At 36.7% G+C, this 23150-nt stretch overlaps 1 protein-coding gene and 2 pseudogenes across 1 annotated transcript; all 3 read left to right on the top strand.

Annotated features, from left to right (window-relative positions):
• Positions 1-4219: 4219 nt before the first annotated feature.
• Positions 4220-4314, top strand: LOC139965864 (U2 spliceosomal RNA; annotated as a pseudogene).
• A 104-nt stretch (positions 4315-4418) lies between these two features.
• On the top strand, positions 4419-4510 carry LOC139965856 (U2 spliceosomal RNA; annotated as a pseudogene).
• Positions 4511-7014: 2504 nt separating this feature from the next.
• Positions 7015-22533, top strand: LOC139958344 (uncharacterized). Its single transcript, XM_071955347.1, has 4 exons — positions 7015-7303; positions 8659-9234; positions 15817-15881; positions 21433-22533. Exons 1-4 carry the CDS (start codon positions 7288-7290, stop codon positions 21733-21735), a joined length of 960 nt encoding a protein of 319 aa, XP_071811448.1. The 5' UTR covers positions 7015-7287; the 3' UTR covers positions 21736-22533.
• Positions 22534-23150: the final 617 nt, after the last annotated feature.

Here is a 23150-nt window from a genome sequence, read left to right as displayed (position 1 = left end):
AGTTCAGCCATTGTTTTCACAAGCTTCAAAACACAGCCGACCATAATACCCGCCCGAATAATGGCTAGTGATGCGGGCTCGACCTCCGCCTACTTCTCGGTATCTTCCACGCATATGCCATAATATGGTGATTTATGGTAGGCCATACGGGAAATAATTGCTGATTTAATGTCCGTACGAATTAAAATTATTACCGGTATTAATTCTATTAAATACCGGCATTAATTATCAGCCAATCACCATGCAGTTCATATGCCAGTATTAAAGAATTAAAGAACGGTATTAATTATAATATGTGGACATAAAAAGCATTTATGTCCTTTATGTGCCCGCAATAAATAAATTATATGCCGACATCAGAAACATGAAAAATGAATATATGCCGACATTAAATGGTATATATACCGGTATTTAATAGTATTAATACCGGCATTAAATAGGCCATTCACATTAGCGAATTTTGAGCTTGTTATATACCGGTATTAAATAGAATCAATACCGGCATTAAATAGAATTAATACGGGCATTATATAGCATTAATACGGGCATTAAATAGAATTAATGCCGGCAATAAATAGACCAATCACATCAGCAGGATTCTCACTTGTTCATCTGATCTGATCTAATCGCCGCGCCAACCTACAACTTACGTTCACCGCACTATTTTGCAGTCTTGAAAAATTTCCCCCTTTAAACTGGATCGTTTACCTCGCATAATTCGTGCTCATCGTAACCTAAATGAAGCCTTAGATAGCATTACCAACAGGAGTGAGTTTATTTCTTAATATATAATATATATAGTTATATATAAACTATATATATAGTAATGTATATATATAGTTATATATATAGTTCAATATAATTATATATACTTCTATATAGTTCTATATATAGTTATATATATATAGCTCTATATAGTTCTATATATATAGTTATTTATATAATTCTAGATATAGTTATGTACTATACACTAGACCTTTTTATGTAATATTCTGTCTGCCAGTTTGGGGGGGGGGGCGGCGGGCTAATCCCCCTTATTTCATTCTAGGGGGGACTTAAAGCCCCGGGTTCTCCTTCCCTCCAAAAGTATACGTGGTTGCGCCCCTGCACATAGAGAATGTTCTCTCGTTCTTGTATGGTACTATGTCAGTGAATAACGTGACGTCACACGATGAACAGGATTATTTTGCATTGAATTTGTCGAAACCTTTTCATAACCTACTCACAGTCATCGAGAGACAGATCGGACCCCGAGGATAACAATGTCACCCTGGTCCACCTTTTGCACTCTTCATGTTTTCATAAATAAATTATGAAAATGAGCATACACTACGCTTATCCCATATTTTTTTTCGGGTAGCCGACATAGTTTTTCGATCACCCTTATTGATCCCGGTCCCTGGGACTGTAGCCCCTGACATCCCCCCCCCCCCCCACACACACACATGTCATACAATATACGAAAAACAATTTAAAATTTCCTAAAACAGTCATTGCCTTTTCATTGTCTGATAAGCTTGAAAGTTTTCCTGTTCTTTCAGAAGAAAACTGGACTACAACAAGATTGGAAGATTAGTATGGTATATATAGGATGATATTTGGCGAAAAGAGGTGGGTGCAGGGGAGAGAAATATATAAAAAATATCACCGTCCTGAATTTGCTTCGCGGCCTGAAGGTATACTGATATATCTGTTTTTAAATTGTATGTGTGAAACAAGAGCCTATCAAATATTTAATATTTCCTGAGATAAGAGTCGCAGACTTCACTTAGCATTATGTCTGTAAATCTTCTCACATCACACTTAGAAAAAGAAGCAGAAAAAATAAGAAAACAAAATGATGCTCATTTTTCTTTAACGCGAAGGTCGAACTGGTGCGTCATTCATGTTCGGTTGCATGATAAGAATAAAGTACGTTCAGCCTTGCCCCACTCCAAACAGATTTCGGTAAATATTGAAAAACAGCAAAAACAGGTCGATTGAATATGGCATATACAGACTTCTTTCACCCAGTAGTTATAATAGTGGATTTCTTCAAAGACATAAGGGAGCTAGGGGGAGGGGCGGTGGATATTTTGTTCACTGTATATTGTTTTGGTACAAACCCGTGCCAACTTCAAATGTTCTTAATTTGAAAGCAAGTATGTATCAATTGTATACAAGTTTCACGTTACTGAGTCCAAAAAATAATTTTCCAGCAGCCCTATATCGCTTTGAAATATAGAAGCCTGATTCTGCACGATTTTGAGGCAATCCATCGTTATTGATACGTGGTCTCGTGATGTAAAGGGGCTTGGGCCTACACAGAGGGGACCAACTCGTTAAAATTAAACATCTGGCGCGTTATCACAGTTATGTTCCTTACCCTCCCCCTTCCCCTCCCCCTAGCCCTCCACCTTTTTTGAGTCTATAATATAGCACAAACCCAGCTTATTTGTTAAGTTTTGCTGCTCCTCTCTCTTCAGGAATTGGAAAGGACTTAATTTTTCTCAATTTCTTTGCAAGCCCAATCTTTGCTTGTCAGTTGCATTGAATTGGTTAGGGGTGAGAGTTAACTTTACAATAAATACAGTCGTTTGTTATTTCATTAAATATATAGTGGGCCATCAGCCTTTATTATAAGATGTTACATAAGTAAGTCTTGAAATTGTTCACAAATCTTAAATATATTATAATAAAATATAACTCTACTGTATCCCTGTGATATATACAAGATTAAAAGCCAGTAAAATCGAATAAATAGATTCAATCAATCAATCAATCAATAAGGTTAAAAGATATGAAGGAAACCAAAATGGGTAATTTCCATATATACTATAGTTCTTTGCTCTTTAAATGAGCATGCGCATTCTAATGCAGCTTATGCAGCGCTTAAGTGAAGTGTGTTTTTCTTTTTTCCCTTGGACAAAAGGAAGAGTTAGGCTATAACGGTCAAACTTTATAGGCCAAAAGAAAGAAGGGAGAAACACAATCTTACAAGAACAGACGAATAGAAAGTGACAACCGAGATAGCATTTGGTTTTATAGAGAGAAGGGTGGAGAGGTGGAGAAAGCGGCCAATCTAATACCGAACAACAACGAAAAAGAAATCGATTTTGTCTAATTATTTAGGAACAGAAAATTCACAATGGAGTACTATCCTTGAATTGTATTGTAGTGGTATGGCGGTCTTTGAAGGCGTAGCACAGTTTATCGACTAGCGATAATTAATCTAGCGATAATCCTACATTTGCAATAACGACTTTGGGCAACCTTTATTCAGCGGAGTAATACGGCGTGAAATACGTCTGAAGTTAATGAGACGCTGTAGCAAATTACATACTAAGTCGGCCTTTCAACCAAGAAAAACCCAAAAAATAAAAAAAAAACCATCGGCACTCTCCCTGTCACATTCCGATAAAAAAATAAGAAGAAGAAGAAGTAAAGATGGTTTGAAAATTGTCGAGGGAAAGTATAAAGTTTATGGGAGAACAAAGACATTGAGAAGTCAATGGGTGTATATAGAGGACGATAAAGGGCCCCGGTAACAAATCAAACCCTATTCAGTTTTATGTGTTGGCTGATTCTCTTTACACGCTACCTTGCATTCCCATTATTCGATAAATAATTGAGAACAAAATTAGTTAGGTAGTACATAGAGTTATAATGCCTAGAGATCAAACACCATTCGTTTAGCTAAATTAATTACATTGATATAGTAGACAGGTCAATACAATGTCTAAGAAGAAGAAGAAGAAGAATAAGAAAGACAAACATAGTCTTTTCTCCAGCTTGACTTAGTCGTTTCATTGAAAGTATTGAGGTCAAAGGTTATACACTTGCGGTGTGAACAAACATGTTTTTGGGGGAGAACCTTAGATTAAAGGAAAGAAAGAAGGATAGAGAGAAAGGAAGAAAGAGAAGGAAATTTCTACCTATTATTCATAACATCCTGACAAGCAATTATGGGTTGCTTACAAAAGGAATCAGGATTTGGCTTGAATTCAACAATAACGACGAAGAAATAAAAAGAAAGAAAGAAAAAAGGAGAAAACTCAAAAGAAATTTATCTTTCTTAACAATGACGATGAGAACAGCCATGACAGTATGTATGTTAAACAGGAAAACTTCTGTCTTTCAGCACGAGACAAAAATACTGTACACTATATATATATTGCAGAAGTACAATGTTGATTGAATTACAATTACCTTATATGAATAATTAAGTACAACCGATATGATCGCTTCTCGGCCTTTTGGCTAAGATCATGTGTAGTATCTGTTCTTTTCGGGAATGGTGATACACACCTGACGATGATCACACAGTCACAGTCCCGATGTAAGGGGACTGGGGCTGAGAGCGGATCAGTCGTTTGGTAGTTTGGTTTTCGTGCCCAGGTTCTTTCCTGGGTGACTTTTTCTTAAAAAGTACCGATATGATCGCTTCTCGGCCTTTTGGCTAAGATCATGTGTAGTATCTGTTCCCTTCCGGAGGGAAATGGTAGTGCACACCTGACGATGATCACACATTCACAGTCCCGATGCAATGGGGTTGAGAGCGGATCAGTCGTTCGGTAGTTTGGTTTTCGTGCCCAGGTTCTTTCCTGGGCGACTTTTTCTGAAAAAGTATATGTATACACTGGACATTGGATAGCCTTAAACTCTCTTGTTAACATGGTACATAAATTACAGGGGTGGCGGAAGCGGGCTCAATCTGGGGGAGGGGGAGGTCCAGGGGGAGACACAAACTTTGGAGGGGGCGGTAGTAACATGTGAATTCGATTTATTTGGCGATCCACAAAGTTACCTCAAGACATCCCGATAACATTAATCATCTGTTCATTCCGTATACCATAGATTCCAAGGCACGTTTTAATTTTTATTTTTTCTTAATTATTCATGTTTTTTGATTGCATAATTAAGAAACGGATTCTTGAAAAAAAGGCAGTGCTATTTGATGAAAAGGGGCACTTTTGAGTTTGATCTCACAAACTAGAGAAAACGTGTCCCTGTCCCACCCTCAGTCCGGCTCCACAGCCCCCGGTCAGGGCAACAAACACACATGAAATGTATGCGACGGTTTAATATTTATAATCCCCGTCTGTAAATGTTTTGCTTCTAATGTTACTTTTACAAAAACAACGGTCATAGTCATTGGTTTATTGATACGAATCATTAGCAATAACAGACATGATAAAAGGAGACATAAACTACCATTTAGATTGGAAATTTCACTCTTATATTTCAATTGCAAGTTTGAATAGCGATTAGAACGTTGGCATAGCGCAAAGCATGCAAAGTCCAGTTTATGAAAATTAGAAGTTTTTAATTTTCATGGTATAGGCCACTAGAGTGTCGGCAATACCGATCAGTGTAAGAATATTGGCCTTTTTCTTCGCCGGCGGAATTGAAAGATTCACGGGACAGATTTGACCCGCGAGCCGACTGTTTGAAACCCCTTCATTATGCGGTCAGTTGTTACTTAAGAACGTGACTTCTAAGAAATATACTTAGCGGCCTTTGTTCGTTTTGGTCAAATCTGACCCTGATGTGTCGTGCACCGTTAGAGTCTAATTTGATCAACCTCGTCATGCCAGGGTCCTGCAGTGCGTCAGATAATCTCGTTTCCAATATGGGCGGGACCTTTGGTGTAAAGGGTCTGTTATGGGCGGAGCCCCGCGGTATAGCCGATATACCAGAGTAGAAGCTCTCCGCCAAATTTTCTATCCGAGGGTGCTGTTTTAAACTATAGTATAAAACTCCCCGGGGGATAATCTAGACTGTAGACATAATATATGACGCTAGTATTTTATCTGGGTGACGTGAACAACTTTTGAAGGGTAACCAAAAAAATTCAAAAGAAGAATGAAACATTGTAGATATATTTGTGGGGGAAAAACGTGGAAAAATCTTGAACACTTTAAAAAAAAGGCAAAATATAGCACTATTGTGGAACTATAAGCACCCTTAACATAATATAAAAATGTCTCAAATGGAGGAGGGATACCTTCAACTCCTTAGGGCCCCATTCCCAGTCCACATGTTTCGCCATGATGACCAAAGTGTAAAAAACTTTCGTATGATTAGTCAAATTGATGGGTTTTGTCTCTGATTGGCCTGGCTCCCGAGTCGAAATATTATGTTAATTCATCTCCCGCACGTGGAGTATTGGTCATAAAATGTGACAGCGCGGGTACGACATGTGGCGTGAAACTGAACTAGTTTTCCAAATTATGGTAAAACTTAACTACTACAGAAAAAGAAGTATGAAACCTACCTTATATAAACAAGCCATTAAGAAATGTTTCGTGCATATTTGTGACGTCATTCCCACCTATGTCTATCTGGGCCCCACTCCTCTATTTTCAGAAATCAAATGTGTGCGAACGCCCATTGGCCATTGCATTGTGCAACAGGACAAATCCCACTTTGGCATACCCTGATACGCATAAATATCAATGTAAAGATTTTTTTATGTATAGGAGGGGGAGGGGGGTGGTTGCTCAAATTACAGGAAAATAGGATAAGATATTGTTCGTTATGATGTTTAGAGAATATAATAAGATACCTTGGAAAGTCATAAGACCTTTGCATGCAGGCGCCCTCATTTCGAGAGAAAACATTTATATGAGGGTAAATTAAGTGATGGGAGAATCCCAGCCATTGTATTCACCACTTTCAAATTAAGTCAATTATTACTAACTGAAAGCTTTTCAAGATTTTGAATAGAAAGGTTTTTTTCTTCAATCAGAAGAAGCAGAAAAAAAAGAAGGAGAAGAAAAAGAAGTTGAAATAGATGAAAAAAAAACTCATTCCAATTGGCTAATAATCTATTGGTATATAACGAAAACTTACTCAACTGTTAACTAAATCGCTTAAGAGGTCTTTTCTTTGGCACATAGAGTGACCAGAATCTAAACACTGTCAATAATAATGGGTCTTACAAGGGGTGCGAAGTCACAATAGATACGGGGCTATTGTGCTACCCCATCAAGTAGGACATTAGATTTGTTACACTTGGGTTCAACTACTGAACAACCACTGGGTGAAGGGCCTCTCGACTCGTAGACAAAGCCTCCACGGTGGAAAAAAAAAAGAAGTCTAATTTGAGCCTTCGGGGTTTGGAAGAGGATCGAAGTCACTTTATAGGGCCAATTTTATTGACGAGTGGCTAGAGACCTCATTCGAAAGGGTTATCAATATACAGTCCGGACACCTGTATCTGCTATAGTCTCCTCAGCCGTACAAAACAAAAATTATATCACTATTTGTTGTCATAGCAGGGAACTGTATTATTTTTCATCATAAATGATGTCGCATAAAGGTAAATATACAGTTATTTACTTTTCTTCACCGAGGTCTGGTATAGAAAGTATAGCATGATTAGAATCAGTTAGTAATAGTTGTAAACCGATGTTGGTTAAGTCAATGGTTAATCAACAGTATACATGGTCTGACGTCATGTATGTTATCGAGTGTTATATATATATATATATATATATATATATATATATATATATCTCTATATATATATATATATCTCTATATATATATATATAAATAATATTTATATATATATATATTTTACATATATATATACATATGTATATGTATATATATATATATACATATATATATATATATATATATATATATAGTATATATATACACAAATATATATGTATATATATATGTATACAGAAAAATACGAGCAAGCAACGTTTACACAAGAGAAAAATATGTATTTATATGAATACCGTACTATTATGTTTAGGGTACAGTATATTTGTAAAACACATGATTTTTGCTTCTAGCTATACAGTTGGAAATGTTTATGTTATTAATATTGCGTGACCTTCTCACAAGTATGGATATCTTCAATTTTTAATTTTAATGTTGGTTTGTTGCATACAACCCAGACTAAGTATGTTGTACTGGAAAACGTAGGAATTGCTATGATCCCCATAGACATATTTTACATGTTTATATATATATATATATATATATATATATATATATATATATATATATATATATATATATATATATATATATACATATATATATACATATATAAATTAGAATATTTCAGGATGACATGAAGCCCGCCTGTAAATGACCCCAAACAGTATATCGAGTTGCATACGGTACCGTATATTCAATTTACAGATAGAACTTTACAGACTTTTATATTTTGCAAACAACTTAGTGATTTTAAATTGTGTTGTTTTGTGGCTTATTCTTTGTTATGCTTCTAACGTTTGGTTTTGGTATTGGTTTTGGTTCCATTAATGTCATCTTAAACTCCCCTCCACCCCACCCCATTCCCACCCAAACAGAGCATGTTAACATCCCCACAAAGCATGTTCACATTACAGTTGTGTTAAAAGTGAACACATGTAGTTCACCTTCCTTCAGCTTTTTGAGATATTTCTACTCCTCTCACCTCCGTGTGCTTCAAACAAAGTAGTGGTGAATGGATACTTCTAATATTCCCCCACTGAACGTCTTTCCTTCACATACCGATGGAAGTGGGCAAAGAGGCATAACCACCCTCCCACCCAATACCCCCTGCCCCCATCCCTTGCGCACTTCACTGTACTGCCTTGCACCTCCTTTCATTGCCTTTATTTGTACATACTTTTTATTCACGCGTATTCACTTTTTCTTCAACTACAGGACAAGGCGGTATCAATCAGCTAGGAGGTGTTTTCGCTAACGGACGCCCTCTCCCCGTGCATGTTCGTCAAAAGATCCTCGAGCTGGCGCATCTTGGACTACGGCCGTGTGATATCTCGCGACAGTTACTGGTATCTCACGGCTGCGTCAGCAAGATACTCAGTAGGTATGCGGAGACTGGTTCAATCCTCCCGGGAGCTATCGGGGGAAGCAAACCACGTGTATCTACCCCTGAAGTGGTCGCTAAAATAGCTCAGTATAAACTTCAAAATTCATCCATGTTTGCCTGGGAGATCCGGGATCGGTTACTGCTAGAAGGAATCTGCGCGCATGAGAATTTACCGAGCGTCAGTTCCATCAACCGGATATTACGTAACTGTACTCCAGTGACGTCAGAGGTGGAGACCCGGCTACACGAAGAGACTATACTCATTTCAAGCAAAATGATCGAAACCTCGACGAAAAAGACGAAAACGTCATTCGCCGTGGAGGATCTGCTACGAAAAGATGACGTCACAAGTAAGGGATTAAAGAGGGTCCATGGCGATGAAGGGATATATCCGGATTACAATAAAGGTAAATTTCTTCAATCTTCGATATAGAGTTTTTAATTAACATCTCCAAGCCCGATTATCATCCGGGTATTAACGCCGTTTGCTATGGTAATTCCGTGTAGCTTATAGCGTCTCTGATACGCGAATGTATTCGGCTCAGCAAAGAAACTCTTAATCAGAATATATTATCCAAATTTCGGTCATGAGACATTTTTGCTTAGAATTAAGAAAGTTCTTTTGGAAACTTTAACTGATTTCTTAGGCATTAAAAAGTGTTCAATTTCACGATGTAATATCTCTGAGCCAGGAAAATGTTTTCAGTTTGCCCGGTGAAATGTTTTGGGCCTACTGGGTGTTGAACATGAAATATTGTTATTCAAAGGATGACTTAAGGCACATTAATGTTATTATTTCGTAGACCATTAAAAACTATATTGATATCGCTACATGTTGTATTTCTATAGATATAGCACTTTTAATTTTTTTGAGAAATGATCCTTTAAGATGCTCATCAATCAATCGCAGGACAATATAGTTTAATACACACGGGGTTATTGAGTTCCTCTCATGTTCCACAGATGCAACACAAATTTCTATTGGAGAACATAAGACTTTGATGGCCTCAAAATAGTCACATGTTTAAAACAGCGACGTAGCCAGGAATTTGAAAGGAGGGGAGCACTTTTTGCGACTGATATGGATTTTCAAATTGTAGGCACGACTATCTGAGCGGAGCGCCACCATCGGTTGGCGCGGAGCGTACAAGAAAATTTTGGGTTTTACAAACCCCCCAGGTGGCCGGAAACGGCCCTTCCCAAGTGTTCATTCTGGTTCCATGGCCTCTTGCTAACTTGAGACACCTCATTCAATATCACTTTTAAACCAAAAAACAAACGAGTTAAAATAGTACGTAATTCAATACTACATAATGTTCGGTATTTAAAATTAGCAAAGTACATGTACAGAGTAGTCTTACTTTTCAACTGCTGATACTTGTAGATACATATAAAGATAGGCCAGAAATGTCTTTGATACAACTATAGCCAGTAATTGTCTTTGATACAACTGTAAATGTTTAAGTTAGCCTAATATTAGAGAAGGCGAGAGCTATCCGACGATTGCCATCTGATGCAAATTTCTCAACTGTTTTCTCAACTGAAATATTATCTGCGTAAACGGGTTCTTAACTAGATGTTAAAAAAACTGACAAGATCGGATTCTAGACTTTTTCGGCGGGTAGAGTGTTGAATGAAACGGCACGCGATAGAAATGACAGCCTAAATTAGAAGACTAGGTCACCTAATTTAGCCATATTCTTGCTACGTTCATTTCAATAGTTATTCCTGTCTGGACTCTTAAACTCGTCCAGCAAGCTTATGGATTTGAAATATGGGTGTTTTTAAAAAAGATAACTTGGCCAAAAAAAGTGTAGGCCCGGGCCTACAGTTCTACATACTGGCTACGCCCCTGATCACGGATATCATATTATCAGCAGGTTTTGTTTCCTGTTTGAATTCTTTTACATGTTCTTTTACATAATATATCAGAAAGACAAACATAGTGCTCTTTTACAATTTTTCCAGTAGGATGATTCTTGTTTATTGTCCAATGTCTGGACTTTAACACATTTGACGAACTTAACTGATGGACAATATAAACTTTCATATTTTGTAATATAGCCAGATATGCAGTGGCCTAAAAACAAATATCGTTATCGTTAGCAGTGTAATAATTATTTAAAGGAAGTGCGTATCACGTACGATTGCTATCTTAGCTTCATAACATGCTGTTCGTGCAACAACTTAGGACGAATCATAGAAAGGATGAGAACGAACGTTGTCGACGTTGTTGTGCATACGGTTCGTGACATTCCATAGAGTGCGGTTAGGTAGGCAATATGTATTTTATTACGCAGTGGCCAACTGTAGGCTTGTAATAGGCTAAATTTAGCTAATTGCATCTGCCAAACTAAGTTAGTAGTTGAATCAGTAGGCGTGAATGTTACTACGATTATAACCGAGTTAACGGAGCTGACGAGTATTCAAGATCAAAAGAGCACTGACAAAATACCATGCTAAAAAACAACAGTTTAAAAAAAATCGACACTGAAAGGGGGGGAGCGGTCGCTCCCCCTGCTCCCCCCCTGGCTACGTCCCTGGTTTAAAATGTGTAACGATTTTTTTTTTCAAGTGCAAATGGTGTTCAACATCATCCAAGGGTGCTCTGTTTGTTTATATATGGAGTGAAATTATTATTAGAATTAATATTAAAAAAATATAGACTGACATTAACATTTAGGCTTGAACTGAGGATATGACGTCATCATTATAGCCTTAAAGGAGCAATCCATGGATGTAGAATATTTTAAAGATGAATAGCTTGAAAACCGGAATAGTAATAGAAACTTTGCTAAAAAACTCAATTCTTTTCACATTTTTCTTTGACTATTAACATTTCAAGACGACTAAAGTTTAGCCTTATTTCATCATATAAACTTTCCAGCACTTGAGACCAAGCAGACACATTAATCAGGCATGGGCGTGAATTTTTTCGCCCCTAATTTCAATGATGGCGAGTTTTTTTGTTGTTGTATTTAGTATTAATGATGGTCTTTTAACGAAACCTCGGTGAGCGTTGCACAAAGAAATATAATGAGTTACCCATCATGTAGCGGTTTTTTCCTTTATCCAAATAATTAAAATAAGACTAAACATTGGCGCAACGACCCGAACGTTTCGTTGAAGCTAATAAAATGCCTGCAGCAACCCTCACAGGAAACCTCTCTGTATGAGGACAGTTGCTGCAAAGTTGACCCGTTGACCCCACCTATCCCTAACCCACCGCCCACCGCCCACACTTGATACCCACGCTCGACCGTGTTCTTCGAAAAAAAAAATTATATATTTTTTTTTATAAATTACCTAGTTTTTCATTCTTTGAATTTGACCACAATAGGGGCGAGAAAGTGAGAGATTGGTGACTTTTTAATAACTTAAATCGTGACTTTTTTCCTTTTGAAACCAGACCAAACCAACAATATAACACTACCTAGATAGCTGAATGATATATTGTTGGCGGTCTGTCGTGACTATTCTTGCATTCCATTTAACCCCATCCTATATACTTAGTCACCTGTTGTCCCTCCCCCGAGCCTTGGTTAGTCCCATGTTGATGCCTGCTATATATATTTGCGTATCATTTGCATATTATACGCGACGTTTAAAAATAGGGAAAAACATTGATAGTATTAATTATTAACGGTAACATGTGACTTGATCCGAGAGCTCACCCCATCTCAAAAGGAAGCTATTATAAAGAACGCACACAATTTGAAAGTCGATGCGGGGGATCGGTGTTTGCTTCCCTTATCTCATAAAATAGTCTTGATGCGACTTATTTCTTTCATAATGACCGAACTTTGCACTTAGTAAGGACGAGGGGTGGTTGGGGGGGGACACCGTTTTTTGTGTGACTGGGAAGGAGGGGGACGGGGTAAGACGTTATGTGGTCCATGGGGAGGAAGATCCCGCTTCGTGCATGTTGATGACGCATGCGTAATAGAGTAAACCTGAGCAAGTGCCTTTTCTGTTGCGATATTCCACTATGGACATATGACTTGATGTTCTGTATAGGGATAGCCGAGTATACCCTTTTCCTCACTTCACCTCCCTTATGCCCCACTATCCCTTTTCATTCTGTGTGTAACCACCTCGCGGGACAACAAACGTGTTAACTTCTCGCAGAACCTTTGTCAAGTTTGTATGATGCCTAGGGAATAATGTGTTAATATTGTGTGACGCCAATTGACAGGATTCAATATTTCATATCAATTGGTCTATTATTGAATATAATTTGATATCATCTACTAGATACAAGGATAAGAACAACATTACATTAAAAAAAAAGTGTTAGTACGTTAAACTTGGCTATATCTATAGTTTTCATAAAGTATCTTACCCAGGTTTCAAACTCGCTTTATTATTCGAGGGCAAATAATACATGCATGTCTTTGTGAAAATCAATGCTCCCCGAGTGGAGTGGGTGGGGAAAGTCGGGGCGGTTGTAGGGGAGAGGGGGTGAAGCATCACCGTAAACCTGTCTCTATTGCATAAAAACAAAGACCTGCAGTATGACATCGCCATATAGTCATTTCATGTTAACACTGAGTTTAAGCGTTGTCCATTAAACAAAAGTATCCATGACAACGAAGCAAACACAGACGAAATCAAATTTCAGACAAACTTGTCTAGCAACATGTCTAGGCTGCAACATGTCTAGGCTGCTTTTGATTTAAGAAAAAAAGAAAGAAATTCGACCCTTTTTGTGATTGAAATCCACCCCTCCCTTCCCCATCTTTTTTGGGGGATTGTTGACTAACTTCAAAGTTCGATAGGACAATTGTTTGAGGATGACAAATATGCAGGCTTAACTTGATACTTCCGTGGTTAATCCATCCCTAGTATTAGCGAAAATAATACGATAAAAATGTCTAACACTTTATACTCGAACTGTTGACATTTCTTTTGGGTTCGACGCTGTTTTAAGTAGGAACCCATGCGCTGTTTAACAGCAGGGCTTACGTTGAAAAACACTTAACTGCTTTCAGACGCGACGAAATAAATGAAATGAAATTGAAGCCTTAATGTTCATATCAGAAATGAAAGCCATTGTCTCATAAAATATCTCAATACAGTCAAAGTTCAATAGCTTGACACAGTTCGGAGCAAATATTTGCCAATAATTAAAACCTTTGCATTTTCTTTCTGGGGGGGGGGGGGGTGGGGGAGACCCCCTACTTTCAACGTCTGCACAGCCAAATCTCTCATTTGTAACAGTTTTGATCCGCCTAAAGCCCGGCTATAGTTCATCAACCGCCCCACCTCCCCCAATCCACCCTTGATAGCATATGTACGTCCCTGAACTTTGTAGATCGCATGCCAAATTTTTATTTCACCCTGCATGACAACAGTTACCTTGGCTACATATATTAAATAGTGCCAGTGTAAATTATTGTAATAAGTGACCAAATAAACCGAAAAAAAGAAAAGAAAATTCAATTATAAATGTCGTTGTTAAATATCATTTGAAAAAAAAACAACAACATTTTCAGTCTAATGTTTGAATAACCGACAAAACTGAAAAAGCGAAGAAATAAAAAATTTCCAACTGACGGAGAAGAAAAAAGTTGTCATGTCTCGAATATTTCACTTCAGCATCGATGAACTGATCGCTGTCTGCAGACCTAAGTTTAATCTTTTAAAGAGGAGGTTTACGTCTCTGCAGAAATCTTTTCTTTTCTACAAACCGAGTGTAAATGTCTCCTGCTGCGTCTGGGTATTCTCCTGTCAGGTTACGTCAAAGGGGGCAAGGAACCGATGGCTCTAAATTGGGGGATTAGTGGTCCGTTATTTAGATGGTTGTATGGCTATGGTGGCTGCTCCAGTGATTATCAGGCTAACTAGCTGCCTGGGATGTACAGGAAGCTGACCAATTTGTGCTAATTGGTCTCAATCAGTTCGAAGACCACATGCAGGAGTGGTGTCTTGACGTTTTATTGATTCTTGTTATAATACTGTATACTTTTGCGATCTGGTAAGGAGGACTTGATACCAAAAAAAAGGGAAGGGGGGGGGGGAGACTTGATCACTTTAAGGCACAGGTTTACATGTGTTGTATTGTGTTTGAGATAGGGTCAAACCTTTTTATAAACCTTTTTTAATGCGGCGCATAAACTCTTTTTAAAATCAAGTCAATTTTACAATGACCATTTATCAAGGTTTATATACGACGTGTCATTTTCACTTCATATATTCCCATAATTATATATATATATATATATATATATATATATATATATATATATATATATATATATATATATATATATATATATGACAGGTTTTAGATACATAATTATACGACAGTGTTCCTCAATATATATGTCCTTTGAACATCTTTTTCATACTTTTGAACATTACAAGCATGTCTACGTACCCCCCCCCCCCCCGCATCCCTCCCCCACCTTTCCACCAAACTAGTTCTATCCGCCAAACTTACTACAGGACAGATATGTCATTAACTTATATATTCTGGGATGCCGCATTATATTATATACGTTATCATGGCATAAAACCCGTAAAGGCATAATAGATCTTTGCCATGCATTTAGTTCTTGCACGGTGAATTCCCAATGAACCTTCGTGCTAATAGTCCAGATGATGCATGTATATATGTCTCTTTTAAACAATTTGATTCCCACAATCATTAAAGTAGCTGTTATACGATCAATAGTGTATTTAGCCAGCGCATTAAACCCGAAGGCCGTTCCCCTCCAAGGGGTGCGGCGTATCAACTCTCTGACCCTATTAGAGCTCCAGCTAATGATCAGTTATACCCACTCTTTGTCAATAAACGGTCATTAAATGTGAGTAATTTGAAAATGGATTACAAACTCTCGCACGAGTTATCGATCGCGCTATAAGCCGATTGCTATAACCGTCACTAATTAATTATATATCTTGTTATGTTTACCTTTCTTTCTTTCTTTGTTTCCTTCCTTCTGCTCTGTCTTGATTTCTTCTTGTCGGTTGTCTGGGTGATTCAGGCGGTAAAAGATCGAAGATAGTATTGACTACGGCGAGATCGTTTGCAGCTGGAAAACAAAAACAGGTCAGTATATATTAAGACATTAAACAGAAATGTAATTAATATATGCATCGATTTCATGTCATGATCAGCGAGTCATTAGTTGGGCCCCTGGAATGACCACCCATATACCCCTAAGATTGATCCTTATGACCTTCTTACTGAAGATTATCCCATTTCATCAAAAGGTATTCTTTCTTAAAGATCTTGCTAAAGACTCTAAGGAAACCCTAGTAAATATACTAACATGATTTATTTCCGCGTTCGGGCGTTCCTGAACACACAAGAAAAAAGAAGGTACGTGATGCGTGCATGAATGCGTGGTTGAATCCTTGGATGAAATCTCTCGGGTGAACATAATTCTCAATACTCTATTAATGACGCGAATCGTTCTAAAGCCTACCGACTTGAATACCATGCATACGTGTCAAAATCAGGAAATTGTTAACAAGCCGATGCAGAGGCGATCTTTGTACATATTACGCATACTGTTCCCATAGTAACAGGAGGTTTTACATAAATCCACTCCCCCGACGGCCATTTTTATTTCCAAACTAATGACGAAACATTATCTGAAAGTAGTAAAGTTCGTTAGATTATTGCATATTTTTTCATTAGAGAACACACTTTACTTGAAATTTCATGTTGACACAAAGTTTTGGCTTCGGATTTTCGATCACAATATTGTCTCTGCTCATTGACGACACAATAAAGTGACTCTTTGGTTATGATTTTGATCAAGTTTTGCTGTTGTTCATTGTTTTGGTTTCACGTGCCCAGGCAGTCGCTATCTTAGGTGACTATTTCTAAAAAAGAACCAGTACTTATACAGAAAATATGGCTTCATGAGTGGGCATGGAGGAGGCCCTGTGGGGGTGAAGGAGGGAGTGGGGCTGGATGAAACTAGCAAATGAGTCTGATCAATAAAGAAAAAAATATATACTCATTTGCATATGGTTATTAGATCCGGTTAAAAGTTTGCATTTTTTTGGTCAAAATTATCTTTAAATAAGGAACATTTGTGTTTAGTATATCTTTAGTAAAAGTCTAAACTTGTGTCAAGGTATATGTAAGAATCCAGTCTTAATTTAATACTTTCGATGTCATACAGGTCATGTGGTCATTTTCTTCATTCTATTTTTCAAGCAATGCCTGCACCATCGACAATTTATTCTATATGAAACACTGTGCCTCCTTTTTGGTGATCAGAGACATAACATATAGTGTACTGAATATTCATATAGTTAGATACTACTACCAGAGTAAACGCAGATTGGTTTAACATATCTAATATATTCAAATATTTAGAAACTACCACCATGCAGAGTAAACGCAGATTGGTTTAACATATCTAATATATTCAAATATTTAGAAACTACCACCATGCAGAGTAAACGCAGATTGGTATAATACATATCTAATATACTGAATATTCAACATATAGAGATCGCTATCACGTGATGAGCACTAAAGATAGAACATAATATATCTAGTTCACTATATAGTTAACAAGGGAAGAGAAATAAAATATGATTCATAATTGACCATTGACCATAAATCCGCATGTATTAGAAAATATATTCGATTTGTTTTCGGTCCCCCATGGGACCTTCGTCAGCAATACTTGGAAGTGGAATGAAAAGTACAAAATAGGTATGGAGAAGGGGGCGGGGTTCTCCAGTTTTGATGAAACATAAACGGAAGAAAGATATGTACTCTATTGTCAGTTAATTACGGTTCATTGTGCCCAAATTTGTCAGTAAAAACCGTACTGTACTCGAATTTTGTTTTAAAGTTAATCAAAAATGGATAGCAATATCTGAGTTGTTTCAAGTGTGCACATTTGTCAAGTAAATTTCGATGCATAGTTCAAATTTATGTATAATTCAAAACTTTGGATGTTTAGATTACCGTTTGCTTCCGAAATTTCCCAGATTTGCGTCACCTGTATGAATGACATCTTAGTGATTGGTAAAGGACTTCGATTGACCCCCCCCCCCCCAAAAAAAAGAAGAAATATTACGTTTAGTTTAAAAGTGTTTCGATATTCATCCATGCATGTATCACGACCTGTGAATCATTGAGAAGTTAGTCACTTTCTCTGAAGTTGATTCGGATTTTGTCTCGGTTAGGTGAGATATCACCTAACACGTTCATCTGTGTTCGTGACACCAGAGATCATTGGGAATTGCCCTTTAACACCGTTAACTTTAACTTGACATTGAGTTTCGTTTCATTTATTCTTATTTTAAATAAGTGTTATGACTAAGTCCACTAAACTTCACAATAAAGGAAAGTAAGAAAAAATCATATATATATATATATATATATATATATATATATATATATATATATATATATATATATATATATATATATATATATATATATATATATATGTGTGTATATATATATATATATAGTCAAAAATTGCTACTCTTATCAAAACAAAACATATATAATAATATAGAAGTATTCTATTTATTAATATATATATATATATATATATATATATATGTATATATTTATGTATATATATATATATATATATATATATATATATGTGTGTGTGTGTATATATATGTATATATATATTATTGTAATATACTCCCAAATAAGCCACTTAACGGATGAATGGAGATATATTATGGGGTCTTTAAACATGGATATTGGATGTCATTTGATAAGCAAAATATAAGCATACGTATAGAAATCTCTGTTAAAGAGTTTAATATTTATATATCTACCTATATATGACGCATACATGCAAACTGATATCTTATGATAACCACATTTATCATTTTTAATGGTTAAACTGCCAACTCGTTCGTATAACACGTTCGTACGATTGCTTTTCATTAGCATGTTAAAAGGTGAGTACCTCAACCCCGATGCGTGCTACGGATTTCCGGCCGTTTAAATGGCATTGTTTGTATTTCAAGAGAAGGGATTTACAAATATATAATTTTTAACAAACTTCTCTTTCCGGATGACGCCCAATCTCGCTAATATATTTGTATCAACTTGAATAGGGATTATAAGTATATAAGTATAGTTATAAGTAGTTATATAAGTATAACAAGTATGGCAATTCTTGCTACTCTTTGTCACTTTCAGTGATCATGCACCGAAGAAGAGCTGCTTATGCTAGAAGTGCTCTGCAAATACCAAACATTGGCTGTTTTACTTTCTATCACTCTACTCACTACACACACACACATATCTATCCATCCATCTTTCTATATCTATCCGATCTATCCGATCTATCCGATCTATCCGATATATCCGATCTATCCGATCAATCCGATCTATCCGATCTATCCGATCTATCCGATCTATCCGATCTATCCGATTTATCCGATCTATCCGATCTATCCGATCAATCCGATCAATCCGATCAATCCGATCTATCCGATCTATCCGATCAATCCGATCAATCCGATCAATCCGATCTATCCGATCTATCCGATCAATCCGATCTATCCGATCTATCCGATCTATCCGATCTATCCGATCTATCCGATCTATCCGATCTATCCGATCTATCCGATCTATCCGATCAATCCGATCAATCCGATCAATCCGATCAATCCGATCAATCCGATCAATCCGATCAATCCGATCTATCCGATCAATCCGATCTATCCGATCTATCCGATCTATCCGATCTATCCGATCTACCCGATCTATCCGATCTATCCGATCTATCCGATCTATTCAACCTATCTATCTTCACTACGGGATTTGGATTCAGTAAACAATAAATCTTGGTTCCTACATTAATAAATGTTTCAACCAAAAAAAAAAAGGAAAATGGTGGGGGGGGGGATTCTGAAATAACTTTTAACGTAAATCGTAACTATTAACGTAAATCACATGGCTATATGTTATAACAAGGATTAAGAGCGTAGATTATAGCTGAAAGTAAACCGTATGACACTGTCATTATGTTTAAGGGATAAATTAATAGTAGGTAACAAATTGAATGCTCAAAGTAGGCAGAGTCGTACAGTGTAACATGTTCCAACACTTGTGTTCCATGCTGCCATTGTTTAGACTTTAGCTCAAGTTCTCCAATCTGATATATAATTGTAATTGAAAATAATAATACGAAATAATATCTCCCAAGTAACACACGATTTTGTAGTTTCGGCGTAAACATCTCTACCCCGTACTGAATGGGTGTATGTATGTATGTGGTGTATGGGTATGTGTGTCCGTTTTCCTTCTGCATTATAAAACATGGACTAAGGTCTTTAAATCCATCAACTTGCAATTTCCTACCGTCAAAAGCACATCGAAGAATATCTAAAGACTATTAGCAGTTTGTCTGATGGGCTCGACATCCCTCGCTATAGACTGCATGAATTGACAGCCGGCATTTTCAACATTTTTTTTTGTGCTTATAGTTTCATTCATACTGATCCTTCTTCTGATACGAACAGGCTTCCTTTTTCTCTATTCATTGGGGGGGGGGGGGGTGGCGGTGGTACTTAGAACTGTCAGATGGGTCCTTTCTTAGACACACCTGACTGACACTTACCGGCCTGAGTCCTATTGTCTCTCCAATTACCCAAAAGGAAATCAATTGTACTCTGCTCTTTGCCGGAAGAAAAAACACACAATGTGATCATTGGACTTACTGACAGGTAAACAATAGCTCCATTCATTACCCCAATCTTCTGCGCCACCTCGGGCCCAGATCAACTATTTAACCCTATTATTGTTTTTGTTTTGTTTTCTTCTTCTCTCTCTATCTTTCTCTTTCTTCTCCAACTTTACCTTTAACACCTGTGCTTCGCCTGACTCGGTTCCTCTTAATATACATTCAATGCAAAGTCAGCTTAAGACCGCTTCATCGATTCAAAGTATTGAGAACATATAAGAAAATGACATCATTTGGCCTCAGCCCATTAACCGTGTGTTTTCTCTTTAATATGCTCTGCGCCTGAGCAACTTCCAAACTGAGTTTTGATCAATAAGACCGATTCATCTAAGTAGGTGCTTTTGAGATCCTCCGAATCTAACGGATTCGGTGTGAATGGCGGCAATACATATACAACGTTGTTCATACTTTCGTTTATTGATGTGGTCTGCTTGTAGCGCCCCGTCTCTATAGAAATCACTGATCTTTTCAAATTTAAAAACGTCTCAAGCTTTTTCGAAACAAACAAGAAAGATTGATTGTTAAGGCCGATTATCTTGCCGATGGAAATAGATGATCTATTTAAATATTTTATGAGCAAATAAATGGTCTCTTTAATGAGTTACATTGACGTTTAACGGTTCATTTTGCAGTAGTGGGTGGGGGTGGGGAATGTGGGGATTATGGAGGGGGGGGGTGAGTCGTCTTCGAAATGTGCTATCTACCAAATGAGCCAACAGCTATGCTCTGCATCCATAATAGCGGCTGTATGTTTCAAATTCTGTTATAACTCAGACTAAATATTATTTCCCGCTTCTATATTTTGGTAATGCAAACGTCTGACAAGTAGGTAATATCGCATTCCTATAGTAAATTCGGTTAATATCAGAGTTTTATTTCTTTTTTCTTTGTATATCTTTTTTTTCATAGATCAATCGTTTCAATCCCATTGGAAGACCACAGAATTTATCCACGGCGTTGACGAAGTACCACACGCAGAATATTCCGAGGGTCCCACATGGCGACTGGCAGACTCCGTACTTTCTACCCCAGCTTCAAAATTTCTTTGGACCTCACAGAAACCCAGCTAGTTTTCGGTCGTCTGTCATAGCGCCCTCGCAATTTCCTTACCACGGTTTAAGTCGACACCCTTTGGTGTTTCGAGTTTGTGATGATCAAAGAACAATTCCTGGCGCAGTGATTCCTCTATCGCCAAAATATCTTGTACAATGAATAACGCTCATACGACTGAAAAAAGGTGGACTTTTTAACTGAAAGTCTGAAGTTACAGTAAAAAACAGAATTAGTGGCTTTAAAACATCGGGTCCAGAGGCTATTGGTTATAACAATTTGGGATACTCGAATTCATCTAAAATAAGAAAAAAAAATGTCAAAAAATAGTGGAGTTCGTATATATCAGTATCAGTATTGGTCCGGAAGTTTTAGCGGGCTTACTTAAAAGTAAAGCTTAAAGTTAATCATAAGTCTTCAAAAGTACTTTCCTTGCGGCTCTGATCCTCCGAACTACTTCTAGCGATTTGAGGAGCATTATACTATAATTGGACAATAAGATATCACAGTGTACATAACTATTTGTTTAAGCAGTCAAATGAAACTTGAGCTTTGGGTGACCATTATCTGACATTCTAGCATATGTATATATGTATATATATCTATATATATATATATCTATATATATATATATATAATATATATAATAATAATATATATATATCTATATAAATACATATATATATATATATATATATATGTTATAACGAAAATCCACGTTTACTCCAAAAGAAAATATTATTAGAGAAAACCAGAGAAATAAGATATGACTCATAATTGACAAATAAGGAGTAAGTTTTCGAAAATATATTGGAATTTTCGGTCCCCCTGGGACCTTCATCAGCAATACTTGGCAGTCGAATGAGAAGTACAAAATGTGACACAATGAAAGTATGACGCTAGATAAGTGTAAGTTGCAATGATGGAATTAAAACCAAATAAACCATGACTATATATATATATATATATATATATATATATATATATATATATATATATATATATATATATATATATATATATATATATATATATATATATATGTATGTATATAGATATATATATTATTATTATTATTTCTCGGGGGGGGGTGGATGGGGGGAATGGGGGTGGGGTACACCCAACATACCAATGGATTTGGGCCTAAGGTTCTTCCCTCATCTTCCATTGCCCTCGATATTAAAAGTGGTAAATACCAATATCGGTCACCTTTTTCTTAATCGTTACAACGAATGTTATACAACAGAAACCCACTTGCCCTTTCAATATAAATGTGCTTTCGAAAAAGCACATATCCAGTGTATATAATTTGTTTATTTGTAAATAAATATTTATGATGCCTGTCAATGTGATTGATAGTATGATGTATTTAAGATTTTGACTTGCTAAATAAAATCGTAAATAAAACTAAAAATATACTGAGCTGCTACATAATATTTTCCTGTTGAACATTATACTTTTCCAGCGTCATTTTCTGAGCCGACTTAAAATTCAGTGATAAGATAAATATCCTTAGAATTTAAATCCGACACGATCCCAGCGTTAACATTAGGTGGAGAGATGAGGAGAGGCGGGGT

The sequence above is a fragment of the Apostichopus japonicus genome, chromosome 3 (genome assembly GCF_037975245.1).
Source record: "Apostichopus japonicus isolate 1M-3 chromosome 3, ASM3797524v1, whole genome shotgun sequence".
Taxonomy (NCBI): Eukaryota; Metazoa; Echinodermata; class Holothuroidea; order Aspidochirotida; family Stichopodidae; genus Apostichopus; species Apostichopus japonicus.
The sequence above is the reverse complement of the archived record's forward strand: the minus strand, read 5'-3'. Positions and strand labels throughout refer to the sequence as shown.